This window comes from Scyliorhinus canicula, chromosome 9 (assembly GCF_902713615.1).
Source record: "Scyliorhinus canicula chromosome 9, sScyCan1.1, whole genome shotgun sequence".
Taxonomy (NCBI): domain Eukaryota; kingdom Metazoa; phylum Chordata; class Chondrichthyes; order Carcharhiniformes; family Scyliorhinidae; genus Scyliorhinus; species Scyliorhinus canicula.
The window spans coordinates 38,839,111-38,852,809 of record NC_052154.1 but is presented as its reverse complement, the minus strand read 5'-3'; the positions used below and the strand labels follow the sequence as shown (position 1 = coordinate 38,852,809).

Below are 13,699 nucleotides of genomic sequence, written 5' to 3'. Positions count from 1 at the left end.
ACCCAGTATACTTTTAAGCTCCAAGTTTCACTGCAGTCGCTGCTTGCTGCCATCTAACTACTTCAAAACTCAAAAATGAAAAGTGCAATGTTTGGTTTAAAATTTTCATTATGAGCCAAATTAGATGACAATGTAAATGCAAAGTGTATAGCATGAGATTAAAGGCACAGGCTTATTATAATTTACAGAGAACCATTGGCCACAGAGTTCTCTGCTTAAGGTCCACAGTGTTTTTCAGGCCGGCACTCAATTTTGATTAATGACCAGATTTTACAGCCTTGCAACCAAATGAAAATCTACATATCTGAAGTTATTTAAAATTGCAATTCCCAATTCAATTTTACTTGCATCACATGTTGCATAAGGAAACATGGCAACTTAGATGAATTACATACAAGGAACAATAGCGCGAATGAGGAATTCAAAGGTGTTTTAGGATACATTAGCAGCAATTTATTAAAGGCATTTGCTATGGTATCATGTGCAAATCATACCAGATCTACCATTAGACAGCATTATATGCACAGAGCATATGAGTGAAGAAATGTGAGCTGAAATTCTCCAGCCTGTTCCTGTCGGCAACGTACCCCGGCCACAGGTTTCCCAGCAGCAAGGGGTGGTTTCAATGGGAAATCCCATTGACAAGCAGTGGGAGTAGAGAATCCCGCTGCTAGCGAAAGGCATGCCGCCAAGAAACACGTGACTGGGGGGCTGGAGAATTCAGCCTGTGATAAAGATTATGCAGTGCAAGCATAAACAGTAAATAGGAGATATTATTGGTGGCTGCGTACTAAAATATATTCTTTTGTTGGTGAAAATAAACAGTGCTGGGGGAATACAACAAACATAAAATAAAGATAAAATAAAGACCACATTTTGCACCTTAATTTCAGGTAAGTGAAGAATCTCTGGAAAGACGGAAATACTGTTGGAGTGAACGATGAGTGTGTGCAATCGTTTGCAGTTGGTGATGGTGGTAGGAACAGTCTTTAGTTTGTTTCCACTTAGATTGAGCTCCTCTAGTAGCTCTAGCTTTGACAGCTTACTGAAGGAAAAGAGTGAAGCAATGAGCATACCAGAGAGATGGAATTCACTAACACCACTGAAGCAAATATGTGAAATCCGAAAATTACTTTGTTCAGGAAATTAGAAAATTGCCCTTTCACATCTGATATCTTGCTTTGAATCCAACACAGACCAATGAATGAACATCACCTTTCTCTGAAGGTCCATGTGTGAAACTATGTGGATTTCTTTAAGTGATGACTTTGGATAGTCTTGCCCACTTGTTTATTAGATCCAGTCCTTATTGTCAAATTTTGCTGAATTATGGGTAATTTCTGCTAAGTTAGCAAACTCTATCACAAAGAATGTAGAGTATTGATGCAGTATTGAAAGAGCTGTACTCTGTACCTCAACACATAATTACTAACGTGAGACTTTCCATCACAATAATATGTATCTGGATATATGAAACAACATGTACAGATACAATGCAGGTGGTACGGTGGCTCAGTGGTTAAGCACTGCTACCTCACAGTGGCAGGGACCGGGTTCGATTCCCACCTTGTGGAGTTTGCATTTGCTCACCGTGTCTGCGCGGGTTTCCTCCGGGTGCTCTGGTTTCCTCCCCCAGTCAAAAGATGTTCAGGTTTGGTGGATTGGACATGCTAAATTGCCCCTTGGGGTGAGGGTACAGGGTGGGGAATAGGGCCCGGGTAGGCTGGTCTTTCACAGGGTCGGTACAGACTTGATAGGCCAAATGGCCACTTTCTGTACTGTAGGGATTCTATGTTCTTGTTCTAATGAAAATAATTTAATGTATTTCTAGTTTTAACTAAGCCAAGGAAAAGTTAATTTTATTTGCCAAAGGAAAAGTAATTCCCCATTGTGTTTAAGAGTCCAATAAACTCCCGGGGAGGGGTTGTTAATTATATTATTGTATTTTTGTTGAAATTTGATGTTTAAAATTATAAATGCCTCAGTAAAATATTTTCTTTTAAAAAAAAAGTCCAATAAACAGAGTGCAAGACAGCCAAGCCAGAAACTAGCTTCATTATTAGATAAAATTAGACAGAATTTACACGTCAAAAACAGGTCTTTCAGCTCAATCATTCTCTACCAAATTTATGCTCCACTCGAGCCTCCTCCGAACCCCTCATCTGCATATTCTCCTATCCATTTTTCCCATTTAAAAAATGAATTCACAGGCGTTGTTGGCTAGGCCAGCATTTATTACCCATTGCGAATTGTCCTCAAGAAGGTGACGCGAGTTGTCTTCTTGATCTACTGTAGTCCTTATGCGCTCATCTAGCTTCCCCTAAATATCCACATTTCTGGGAGAAGTCACTTGACAGCAAAATAGCTTTCTTAAATAGACTTATAACAGCCAGTTTTGAATATAATTAATAATTGAGCTACAACACATTTTAAATGACTGCTCAACTCCCCCAAATTATCCTTTATTGTTGGCTAACTTTCAAAACATAGGTAATTTTAGTTGAATTGTTACTGATTTGCTATACAAAGAGAAACGGTGTTTTACCTGGCTGGAAATGACTGAAGCTGGTTGTAAGCCATATGAAGGACCCGAAGACGTGGGTGTCCAGTCAGCACTGGAACACACTTATCAGTCAGATTATTCCCTGTTAAATAAAGCTCTTGCAAAACACTGAGGCTGTCTTCAGTATCACTGTTGGGAGGCAGTGATTCCAGATTGTTTGCAGATACATTTAGACATCGCAAGCTAAAAACAAACAAAAATAACATTTCCAATAAACTGGAGCGTTGCATAACTTTGCCTTCTTGAAAAAAGCTTTATTCCTGGTTGTGGGCATTACTGGCAAGGCCTGCATTTATTGCCCATTCCTAGTTGTCCTCAAGAAAGTGGCAGTGACCTTCTTTATGACATCTCCACATCATGGCTTCTTTATGACCACTGCAGACCACAATGTTGTTAGGTCAGGATTTCCAAAGTTTGATCCAGCGGCAATTGAGGAATGGCAGTATAAGCCCAGGTGGGGATTCAGGGAGACTTGGAGGTGCATTTGGAAGTGATGGTGTTCCCATATACCTGCTGCCTTTTTTCCTTCTGGGGGTGGAGTACATGGATTTGGGAGGTGTTGCTTAAGAAACCTTAATAAGTCTCTGCAGAATAGAACACACTATATTAATGGGTAGAGGAAGTGGATTTTTAGGTAGTAGGTGAAGCACCAATCAAACTGACTACTTTGCCCTGTTTGATGTAAAGCTTCTTGCAGATTGTTGCAGTTGCACCTATTCAGGAAATTGCAGAGTATTCTATTACATTTCTGTTTTATACCTTGGAGGAGCCAGGTGATGAGCCACTAGTTGTAGAATTATCCAGTTTCTGAACTGCTACATGTAGCTACTACATTTACTCGACTGGTCCAGTTAAGTTCCTGATCAATAGCGTCTCTCAAGTTGTTGACGATGATGGGGAACTCAGCAGTTTAGTGCCTTTGAATGTGACTACTTCTTACTGGAGATGGTTAGTGCCCGTCACTTAAAGTATGATGAATGTACTCCAAAGGATGAGACGGATGTTCTGGGAGCGGGACAGGGATGGGGGGGGGGGGGGGGGGGGGGGCTGGCGTTGCCCAACCTCTGTGGGTATTATTGGGATGCCAACGTAGAGATGGTGCGTAAGTGGGCAATGGACGGGGAGGGGGCAGCACGGAAAAGGATGGAGATGGCATCCTGTGCGGGCACGAGACTGGAAGCGCTGGTAACGGCGCCGCTGCCACTCCCTCCAACGAGGTATACCACGAGCCTGGTGGTGGCAGCTACCCTCAAGATTTGGGGGCAATGGAGGCGGCACAGGGGGGAGGTGGGGGCCTTGATGGGGTCCCCGATACGGGGGAACCACCGGTTCGTTCCGGGGAGAATTGATGGCGGGTTCCTGAGTTGGCACAGGGCAGGTGTCAGGAGGCTGGGGGGCCCATTCATAGACGGGAAGTTCGCGAGCCTGTGTGAGCAGGAAGGGAAGTTTGGGCTCCCCCGGGGAACACCTTTAGGTACATGCAAATAAGGGCGTTTGTCAGGCGGCAGGTGAGGGGTTCCCTCTGCTGCCGCCACATGGGGTTCAGGACAGGGTGCTCTCGGGGGTATGGGTTGGAGAGGGGAGGATCTCGGAAGCCTACCAGGTGATGCAAGAGGTAGACGAGGCCTCGGTGGAGGAGCCGAAAGGTAAATGGGAGGAGGAGCTGGGTGAGGAGATGGAGGGGGGGACGTGGGCGGATGCCCTGGAAAGGGTGAACTCCTCCTCTTCTTGTGCGAGGCTTAGCCTCATACAGTTTAAGGTGCTGCATAGGGCTCATATGACCGGGACAAGGATGAGCCGGTTTTCTGGGAGTGAGGACAGGTGTATTACGTGCTCTGGGGGCCCAGCAAACCATGTCCACATGTTCTGGGCATGCCCAGCGCTGGGGGAATATTGGAAGGGTGTAGCAAGAACGGTATCGAGGGTGGTAGGATCCAGGGTCAATCCAGGCTGGGGACTCGCAATATTTGGGGTTGCAGTGGAGCCGGGAGTGCAGGAGGCGAAAGAGGCCGGTGTTCTGGCCTTTGCGTCCCAAGTAGCCCGGCGGAGGATTCTTCTTCAGTGGAAGGATGCAAGGCCCCCAAGCGTGGAGGCCTGGGTCAATGATATGGCGGGGTTTATTAAATTGGAGAGGGTGAAATTTTCCCTAAGGGGGTCGGTGCAGGGGTTTTTCAGGAGATAGCAACCATTCCTAGATCTTGAATCTTTGCTAACGACGGGTGGTTATTTATTTTTTCTCTTGTGTATATAGGGGGGGGGGGGGGGGGGGTTTGTTCTTCATATTCTTAGAATTTTCTGTTACTGTTTTCTTTTTTGTGAAAATTTGAATAAAAATTATTTTAAGAAAAAGGTATGATGAATGCTACCAATCCAAGTCTCAGTGTTCAAGTATGCTTCATGATGTGTCAGGAGCCTGGGTGAGCTGGAAGGGAGGTTCAGGCCCAATCAAGGATGCGAGGCCCCCAAGCATGGAGGCCTGGGTCAACGAAATGGTGGGGTTTATTAAATTGGAGAGAGTGAAATTTTCCCTAAGGGGGTCAGTGCAAGGGTTTTTCAGGAGATAGCAACCATTCCTAGATCTCCTGGCAGAACGGTAAAAACAAAAGGGCAGCAGCAACCGGGGGGGGGGGGGGGGGGGGGGGGGGGGGGGTCTGTTTTTTTTGTTCTTAGAATTTTCTGTTATTGTTTTCTTTTTTGTGAAAGTGAAAATTTGAATTAAAATTATTTAAAAAAAAAAATATGCTTCATGATGAGAAATTGTGCATCATGCTAAACACTGAAATGGTGGAGGGATGATCATGGATGAAGGTCCTGGGACACCGCTCTGAGGAATTCCTGCAGCAGTGCCCTAGACACAAGATGATTAGCCTTCAACAACCACCTTGCATTTCATGTTTATTTCAAATGAGTTATCAGAAGAACATACCCATAATATTTGGTCAGTTTGCACCAATTTATCACAAAAAGTCAGTGAAAGTTTGTTACCATAATTAAATAATGTTTGGCATAATATGTTGAGGGTGGGGATAAGCGATCGTTTAAATAATACAAGTAGCATAGAGGTCTTATAATCAAACTGCTGAAAAAACAGGGAGAGTGCATTAGAATGTTTTACAAACCAAATTTTACTATCATGTACTTATTAAACATACAGCATTTCCATTAGCTTCCAGTGTAACAGAAATCGGTCTTCCTGTCCAGACAATTTCAGTTCACTATTACTTTTCGTCAAATCAAAGAATTGGAAAAGAGTCTGCCTGTCACTGCATGATAATACACACGGCACTAAAATAATTGGCTGAACACAGAAAGAAAAATCATTCTACGGTACAAATGTTGATATTAGGACATTAAACTTCGAAACATTCACTTCCATGACTTACGCTATTAAAAGCTCATGTTTTATCTGCCTGGGAGAACACTGTAGAATGTACATAAAACAGTAAGCTTTCGGTTTACGAAGAGATTTATTTACATTTGATTACCTTCTCAGTCTTGGTAAGCAATACGTCTCCTCTGATAAAGAGAACAGATAGGTGACCTGCTTATAGCAAACTACAGGAAGAATTGAGAATGATCCGACAACATCACCTCCCTTCAAAATTTCCCTCTAATCCTTGATGGAAGATTCCAGAAGTGGTGAAACATGTAGAACAGTTTTGAGTCACCGGAGACAGCTTTAGGGGTGGAGAAATATTGATATAATACTGTTTCTGTTTCCATTTGCACAAGCAACACAAGTCTGTTTCAGCCCATCAACCACTGAAATTACCTCTGGACTTGACTAATCCTTAAAACCTACCTCTGACCAAGTTCGGAGCTTGCAGCACTGTTCTCAGGTCCAACCCTAACATTGCCATCATTCTTTCTTCTCCCAGGTCCACAGGGTCTACTTGAGGATTGATTTATTTGGGAAAATCGGTGCTTCCAGGGCTGGTGAGCGCAAAATATTCTGCAATCGTAATGTCCAACCATTCCCCACCATGTGGATGTGAGGTTGGAGACGGGCCGTGACCCCATGGAGGCTGGACTCGGCCCCCCTTGCCAATATGTTTTTTTGCGATCAGTAATCACAGGCCATAGACAGGTATGTAACCAACAACCAGAATGGGGTGGTCTCACCCTCTACCTTCTGGGAGACGCTGAACGCAGTGATAAGAGGAGAAATTATCACATATAAGGCGTGCAAAAACAAGGAGGAGAGGGCGGCCAGGCAACAGCTGGTCGACTCCATACTGGAGATGGACCGGTGGTACTCCACGACCCCAACTGTGGAACTGCTAGCGGAGAAGAAAACGTTGCAAATGGACTTCAACCTGCTATCCACCAGGAAAGTAGCCAAACAGCTCCATCAGACATGGGGGACCTTTAATGAGCATGCCTGCTAGCTCACCAGCTGAGAAAGTTAGTTGCTGCACCAGAAAAGAACAAAACCTTTGCAACCTTCAATTGAGGGCTGTACACCTCCAAACGCGGAGGTGAAGCAATTCTTCGACAGACTGGACATGCCATTGTGGGAGGTATCAACTCCATGACGATGGGGAAGGCGCCAGGACCAGGTGAATTTCCAGCAAACTTCTACAAAACATTTGCATCAGTACTGGCTTCACACCTGCGGGAAATGCTCGCAGATTCACTTGTAAGGGACACCCTGCCACCAACACTAGCCCAAGCCTCAATATCGCTGGTACCCAAAAAAAGAAAAAGACCCGGCAGAGTGCAGGTTGCACGTTGAATACCTCCTCACTTAAATCCATTCACACCCTCCAAATATAAGGTGTTGCTATGGGCACCCATATGGGTTCTAGCTATGTCTACTGTGGAACATTTTGTTTCAGTCTGACTCAGGTCCCTCCCTCACCTCTTTTTCTGGACACTGATATCAGTGTTGTTTCCTGCTCTCACTCCAAACTGGAAATTTCATCCACTCTGCTTCCAATCTCCACCTTTCTCTTGCCTTCAACTGTTTGATCACCAACTCTTTCTTTCTTTGACTTGTGTGTTTCAGGATATTAACCAATATTCCCAATAATTCCCAAAGCTACCTTGACTATACTTCCTCACACCTTGCCTCCCATAAGGACTCTAGTCCATCCTGCCAATTACTCTGTCTTGATTGCATCTGCTCTGACGATTCAACCTTCCATAATATCACTTTTCATAAGTCTTTCTTTTTCCTCAACCATGGATTTCAACCCTCTCACCATGGTTAACAGGACCTTCACAACAGGTTCCCTTTAATTTAACACACTCCTGCTCTCGCCCCTCTTCCCTTAACCCATAGCATTTCCCTTGCCCTCACTTTCCTCCCAACCACCCCCTAAATTCAAAGGATCATCTTGACATTTCTGCAAAGCTATACTACCAACAAACACATATTCCTCTCACCTTTCTGCATTTCAAAGGGACCATTCCCTCTGCAATACTCTAATCCACACTTCCGATTCCTCCAGTAGTCCCTTCCCACGGTACCTTTTCATGCAAGCACAGATAACTGTTCATCTCCTTCCTACACACAATTCAAGGCCTCAAACATTACTTCCAGGCGAAAATGATTTACATGTCAGTATCCTGTTTTAATGTTTGTGATGATTTGAAGACCAAAAGTAGGCTGGTTGACTGCTTTGAATATCTCTGTTCAGTCTGCAAACTTTATTCTGAGCTTCCCGTCACCTGTCTTTTTAATTCTTCACTTCTACCCACTCTGGCCTTTCTATCCCAGAGAGTGGAACAACTGGCAAACACTGGCAAATATAAAATGGTCAGCATTATTTAAAAAAAAACATATATTGAAAAGTCTTGCGCTTAGAGCATATCCATCATACTATGCCTTTTAACGTGTTACACTTAAAAGTGTCACATCAAGAGGGTAAAATTAGTTTGGGATTCAAATGACAACCTCACTTTTAAATAATCAAATATTTGATTAATTAAACGTGAATCAATCAAAGGCAGCTGAATAAAGTCAGTAACTACTAATTTGGATTGAGAAAGCAGCAGAAAATGTATTTTTACAGCTCTTAATCTCAAACTGGCAAGCACCGGAACTGACCAATGAAATTGCTCCAAACCATTTCTAAAGATGTTTAGAGTCACCATGTGGAATAGATTTCCCAGCTGAAAATATTCATTGTATATGTATATAAAATTTAAGAAAATGAAAATCGAACAATTGTGAATAAAATTGTGAATACAGCTGCTTGCTTGCTGCTGGAAAATATTCTCTTGGAGGCTCCACCTTGTATCACAAGCAAAGTTTGCAGTACACAGAGGAGACAGATTTACTGAATTGGGTTTTGCTGCAATGGCTTTACTTCTTGCCAAATGAGGCATGCCTTCGTCGGAGTTTAGTTAACACTTTTGGCAAGACTAGGTGTTCACAGTGCATGTCAGCATTTGCTATTTATGAGCTGTCTTGTTCAGCACAGGTCAGGTAATATTTATGGATAAAAAATTCAAGACAAAATAAAGCATGAAATAAAGCATAAACACAAAGAATCATAAAGTAGGACCGTGGTGTTCAAGAGGGTCCTTCCCCCCCCCGCCGAAGACGTCAATTTATCCTTTTCACCCACTCTCAGATACAGGAATTAGTTTTTACTTTGGATTTGCAGACCCCGATTTAGGTTTATAAATTTCATGGTTAGTAAACCTGATCAATATTTAAACAGATTATCACTTTGTCTCCAACTCCTAACTGCTTTGCTGTCTAACTGTGCAGCCATAAAGCCCTGATGCAAATGAGGAGAAAATTAAGCAGAGGTGGAAGAAGGGGAAACAAAAGAAAAGCAAAGTGGATCAGGATAGACTGAAATTACTCAGGGTGCTGTTTTTGCCAGCCATTTGCCTTCTAAGGACTTGCTCATGTAGCCCAAGTACCTCTTGCCTATTTGTTTTACCAGCTTACGAGTACAGTCCCTAACCCGCTGGACCAAATAGGTTCTCAGCCAATTCCCAGATGGCTAGGTGCACCTTGCCTTCTTCACAATGGAGGAAGGGGATGAAAGAGTGAACATAGTAAGTAGTAACAGGGTAACAAGGAACAGGAATAAAGGATTGAATAGAAATTACGTCTATACACAAATACGTATCTACACAAATGTGTACTTTGGTGCAAATGCAAACAGTGAACAAAAGAAAAAGAAAGCCAGTCACTAACCTGAAGCCTAAAATTTATAAGCAGTTACAACTATCTTCTGACTGAGTTCAGCAGTTTGTAGATAGCTAGAGCATACTCAAAACAATGATTTTAAAAGGCATGAATCAGGTTAGCAGCTATGCTTCAGGCCAAAAATGCCCAACAGAAATGCCACATGAGATCTAATAGTTGCAGAATATACGGTTAAACTGTGGAAAACTGAGCTGTATTATGTTTTTGCACAAAAGTCACTCTTTTAATAAAAGTACAATCGCATTTTCATTATTCATGCACTTCCTGGTGCTGTATATTATCCAAGACAAAAAACAAACTGTACAAAGGTGAAATATATGAAAAAAGACCTGCCAATGTAATTTAATCAGACAAGACCCAAGAATATATTTACACAGATGATTAGAAACATAGAAAGGGAAGCTGAATTTATTAATCTATTTAAAATGGGTTAATTTATTTTATTACAGTCAGGGTTATATTTTAAAATACAAGGACAGAAATGATAGTGGCAGTAGGGTAGCCCTCTAGAGCCTCAATACATTGCATCAGGGTGTGACAGGACATGGACCTGCCTGCAATCCTCACATGAACTTTTGATCTCCCTGAAACCGTTATTGCTCATTTATAACTTTCAAAGAGAGTTATTGGAGGATTAGTCCATGATCCATGGTATTAAATTAACCAATGAATCATTGACTTCAAAGATGTATAAGGAGAGAAAAACAATTATCTTCCAGTTTCTTCAATTTGTGAAGTTTTGGGTCTCTCCATGGTGGCACACATAAGTTGGAAGTTTTACAATCGTGACAATCAAACCATTAGTACATATATTATTCTTAAACAGTCTGTAAACAAATGTTTCCATGCTTTATGGTTGATAAATCAGTTTGTTTCAATGTGTACATTGTTTGCACTACACTAAACCTTATCAATTACTTCAAATTAAGTGTAGTAAGTAGTCGTTAAGCTTTACATGTGATTGCGAATGTTAGTTTATGATTCATATTTTCTAGATTTGAGAAGCAAAGACATCCAATGAATATGCTGTTTGATATTACTGCATTCATGCAAATGTTGTGGGAATATTGAGGGAAATAAATTGCCATCACAAAGTCTAAACTTTACACAGCTAGCTCTGGAAAAACAAATCAACCAACAAGTAAAATTGCCACAGCCCCAGGTGACCACAGGCTGTTTTCCCCTTTGAGGGGGAGAGCTGACTGATGAGGTTTTAACCCAAGTATCACCACACCTCAGGTGAGGTGTAAGGTTGAGAAGGCGGTCCTTCATGAGTAACCTCAACCGGTGCGGGAATTGAAACCACGCTCCTAGCCTTGCTCTGCAACATGAGCCAGCTGACCAGCCAACTGAGCTAACAAGACAGATATAGCACCCGCTTCCATTATTTAAAACATCCATTCCAAGCCACTAAAGAATATGCAGCACTTGCATGAAGGGAAATAAATAAGCCCCCAAAATTTCGACGTGATACACTTTCAAATTCTTCTTTATGACAGCAAATCAGTTAAAATAGTACTAAACAATTTGATACACATTATAGTACTAATTAATACAGTTCCCTTCATTGTTTCTTGACTTCAGTCACAAATCCCTTAACAAATTTACATTTTCTTTTACTTACTTCAAAGCCTTGAGGAAAAGAAACTCTGGAAGTTCATTAAGTTGGTTATGTTGTATATCGAAAATCTCTAGAGGTGTGTGTTCCAGGTGACTAGGGAGACTTTGAAGATGGTTGTGTCCAACAAATAGCTTCTGTAGGCTCAAGCTGCACAGTAATCTGAGGTAAACAATAGACAAAAATATTTTGCCGACATAATATACAAGATGCACACAATTATATTTTACATGAGATTGTCTTACCACATCCGTTTTCACCCCCAGAAACATTAATTTGGTGATAGTTACATGGGCAGTGGTGTCACTCTCCTAACACATACAAAGGGATATCATTCATATGTGAACTCAAATAATTATTAACCCTAAGTGGAGAGAATTTATCTATGGCCTATGCTCCGTCAAGGGGCAGTGAGGTTAAGAAAAAGAAGCTTCAATGATTAATCAAAAACAAAATTTGGCTCTATGCAATAGGCAAAATAAAATAAATGAAGTCTTAGCTGCAAAGTGAAACTCAAGCAAATTTACTAACCGCTTTCCTGACTGGTGTTATATATTAATTGGAGAGTTAAAAATAAATCTCCAGGATCCAATCACCTTGTTATAGTGTGTTCTTGAAATACATTTTACTGCATAATTCACATAAATAATTCATTATTTCATCCTTAAAGAATCCAAAATTTACCCGAAACCATTTTCATTCTATCTTCCAATCATGTGCAGAATCAAAAGATTTAATCCTCCCTTCCCCTCTAGAAGACAGCAGCACACAGCTTGGTATTCCAGGGCAAGGTCTAACGCTGGACTGAGGTGAAGCAGTGCAAAAGCAAATAACTCCATCCCTCCCCGTCTTCTGTTGTCAGTTTCATAAGCTAAATGGAAAGGAATTTGGGTTTTCAGAATTTAAGAAATAGAAGGAGTCGATTAAACGGCCACTTGAACCTACCCCTTCCTTCAATAAGATTACGGCTGAACTTCTACAACAGCTTAATTTCCCACCCTACCCCAGATTACTTCAGTCCCCAAAACTTTATTGACCTCAGCCCTGAAGGTACTCTGATACAACTGAACATCCACAGCCCTCTAGGATAGAGATTTCCAAAGGTGTCAAACCTAGCACAAATGATAACACCCTCATCTCTGTGCCTTCAAGTTCTACACCAGATTTGAGCATATAATTTTGGCTGAAAATATGGTGCAATACTGAGTGTGTAGCAATATCATCTATCGGTTGAGACTTTAATCTGATATCCTGCCTATCCCGTCGGGGAGCATAAAATATAGCATGGCACTATTCAATAAAGAGCTGCAGAAGTCTACTGATGTCCAAGGCAATATTTATGTCGCAACCAAAAAGCATTGATGATTAGTCACTTGTAAGATCTTGCCTGTTGTGTTTGGTCCCTTGTACTTTTATGATGAATTCACCAAACACTTTGATCTGTCTAAACCAAGATACCTTTATTGTATCTTGCGTGGTAGGATGGCAATCTGATACAGAGCTGGTTATCATGGAGTCCTCTGGAACTTACAAATTCTACTGACCTGTTACATGTATGTCTTATTACCCTCTATCTCATGTTCTGCAGATGTCCGGATGAACCTCGCTTTATATACCAGTTCCAGGTCACATGACCTTGGTCTTGCGACCCAATGGTGTGCTCGTACCGCCACCTGCTGGTTGGAGGTCTCATAGTATCAAACTATGAAAGGCCCCGAGGCATATCACCACATTGCTGACTGCAAATTGGCTGCCTCAATCATGTATTAGGAACAGCAAATACATTTCAAAAGTATTTAATTGGGTATTAAACACTTAGGGGTGTCTTGAGGTCATGTAAGGGATCACTGAAATACAAGTGCACTGGCTTCTCCGATTTCCCCAGCAGTCTGAAATAAAGATGAGTGTGTTGTCAAAAATGCTAAACTGGGGGCGGGGGTGGGGGGGTTTCAGGTGGGGGGGAATTGTCTATTTAATGTATATTTGAGTTTTGTATAATGATAACAGCCACCTAGTTTTGTTAAATATTTTGTGTTTATTTTTCTGTTATGTAAAAATTCTGGTTGAAAAAAGCATAAATAAAAACTCTTTTTTTAAAAAAAAATGCTAAACTAATGCAAAGTGCTCCTCCACAAGCAGCATCAGTGAAGCCTATCAGGGGATCTCAACTTTTCTAAACCTATATCTCTTCCCCACCCCCCAAAAAAAAACACTTGGCCTCCATGCCTACTTCAACTGATAAATGAAGTGCATAAAATAATTATAGAATCCAAGGGGGAAAAATAGTAATACAAGTTCTATGCCATAAACTGTCCAGAAATATCATGAGATCTACAGTCCTTTCCCA

General features: G+C 41.7%; 1 protein-coding gene across 2 annotated transcripts in view; it reads right to left on the bottom strand.

The window, feature by feature from the left end:
* Window positions 1–13,699, bottom strand: part of LOC119971252 (PH domain leucine-rich repeat-containing protein phosphatase 2-like) — a 128,410-nt gene that overhangs the window by 19,534 nt on the left and 95,177 nt on the right. For both annotated transcript variants that reach the window (XM_038806539.1, XM_038806540.1), the window contains 3 exons: window positions 11,359–11,514; window positions 2,546–2,746; window positions 883–1,045 (listed from right to left, as the gene is read on the bottom strand). In XM_038806539.1, coding sequence (XP_038662467.1) covers window positions 883–1,045; window positions 2,546–2,746; window positions 11,359–11,514 — 520 coding nt within the window. The remainder of the gene's footprint in view (window positions 1–882; window positions 1,046–2,545; window positions 2,747–11,358; window positions 11,515–13,699) is intronic.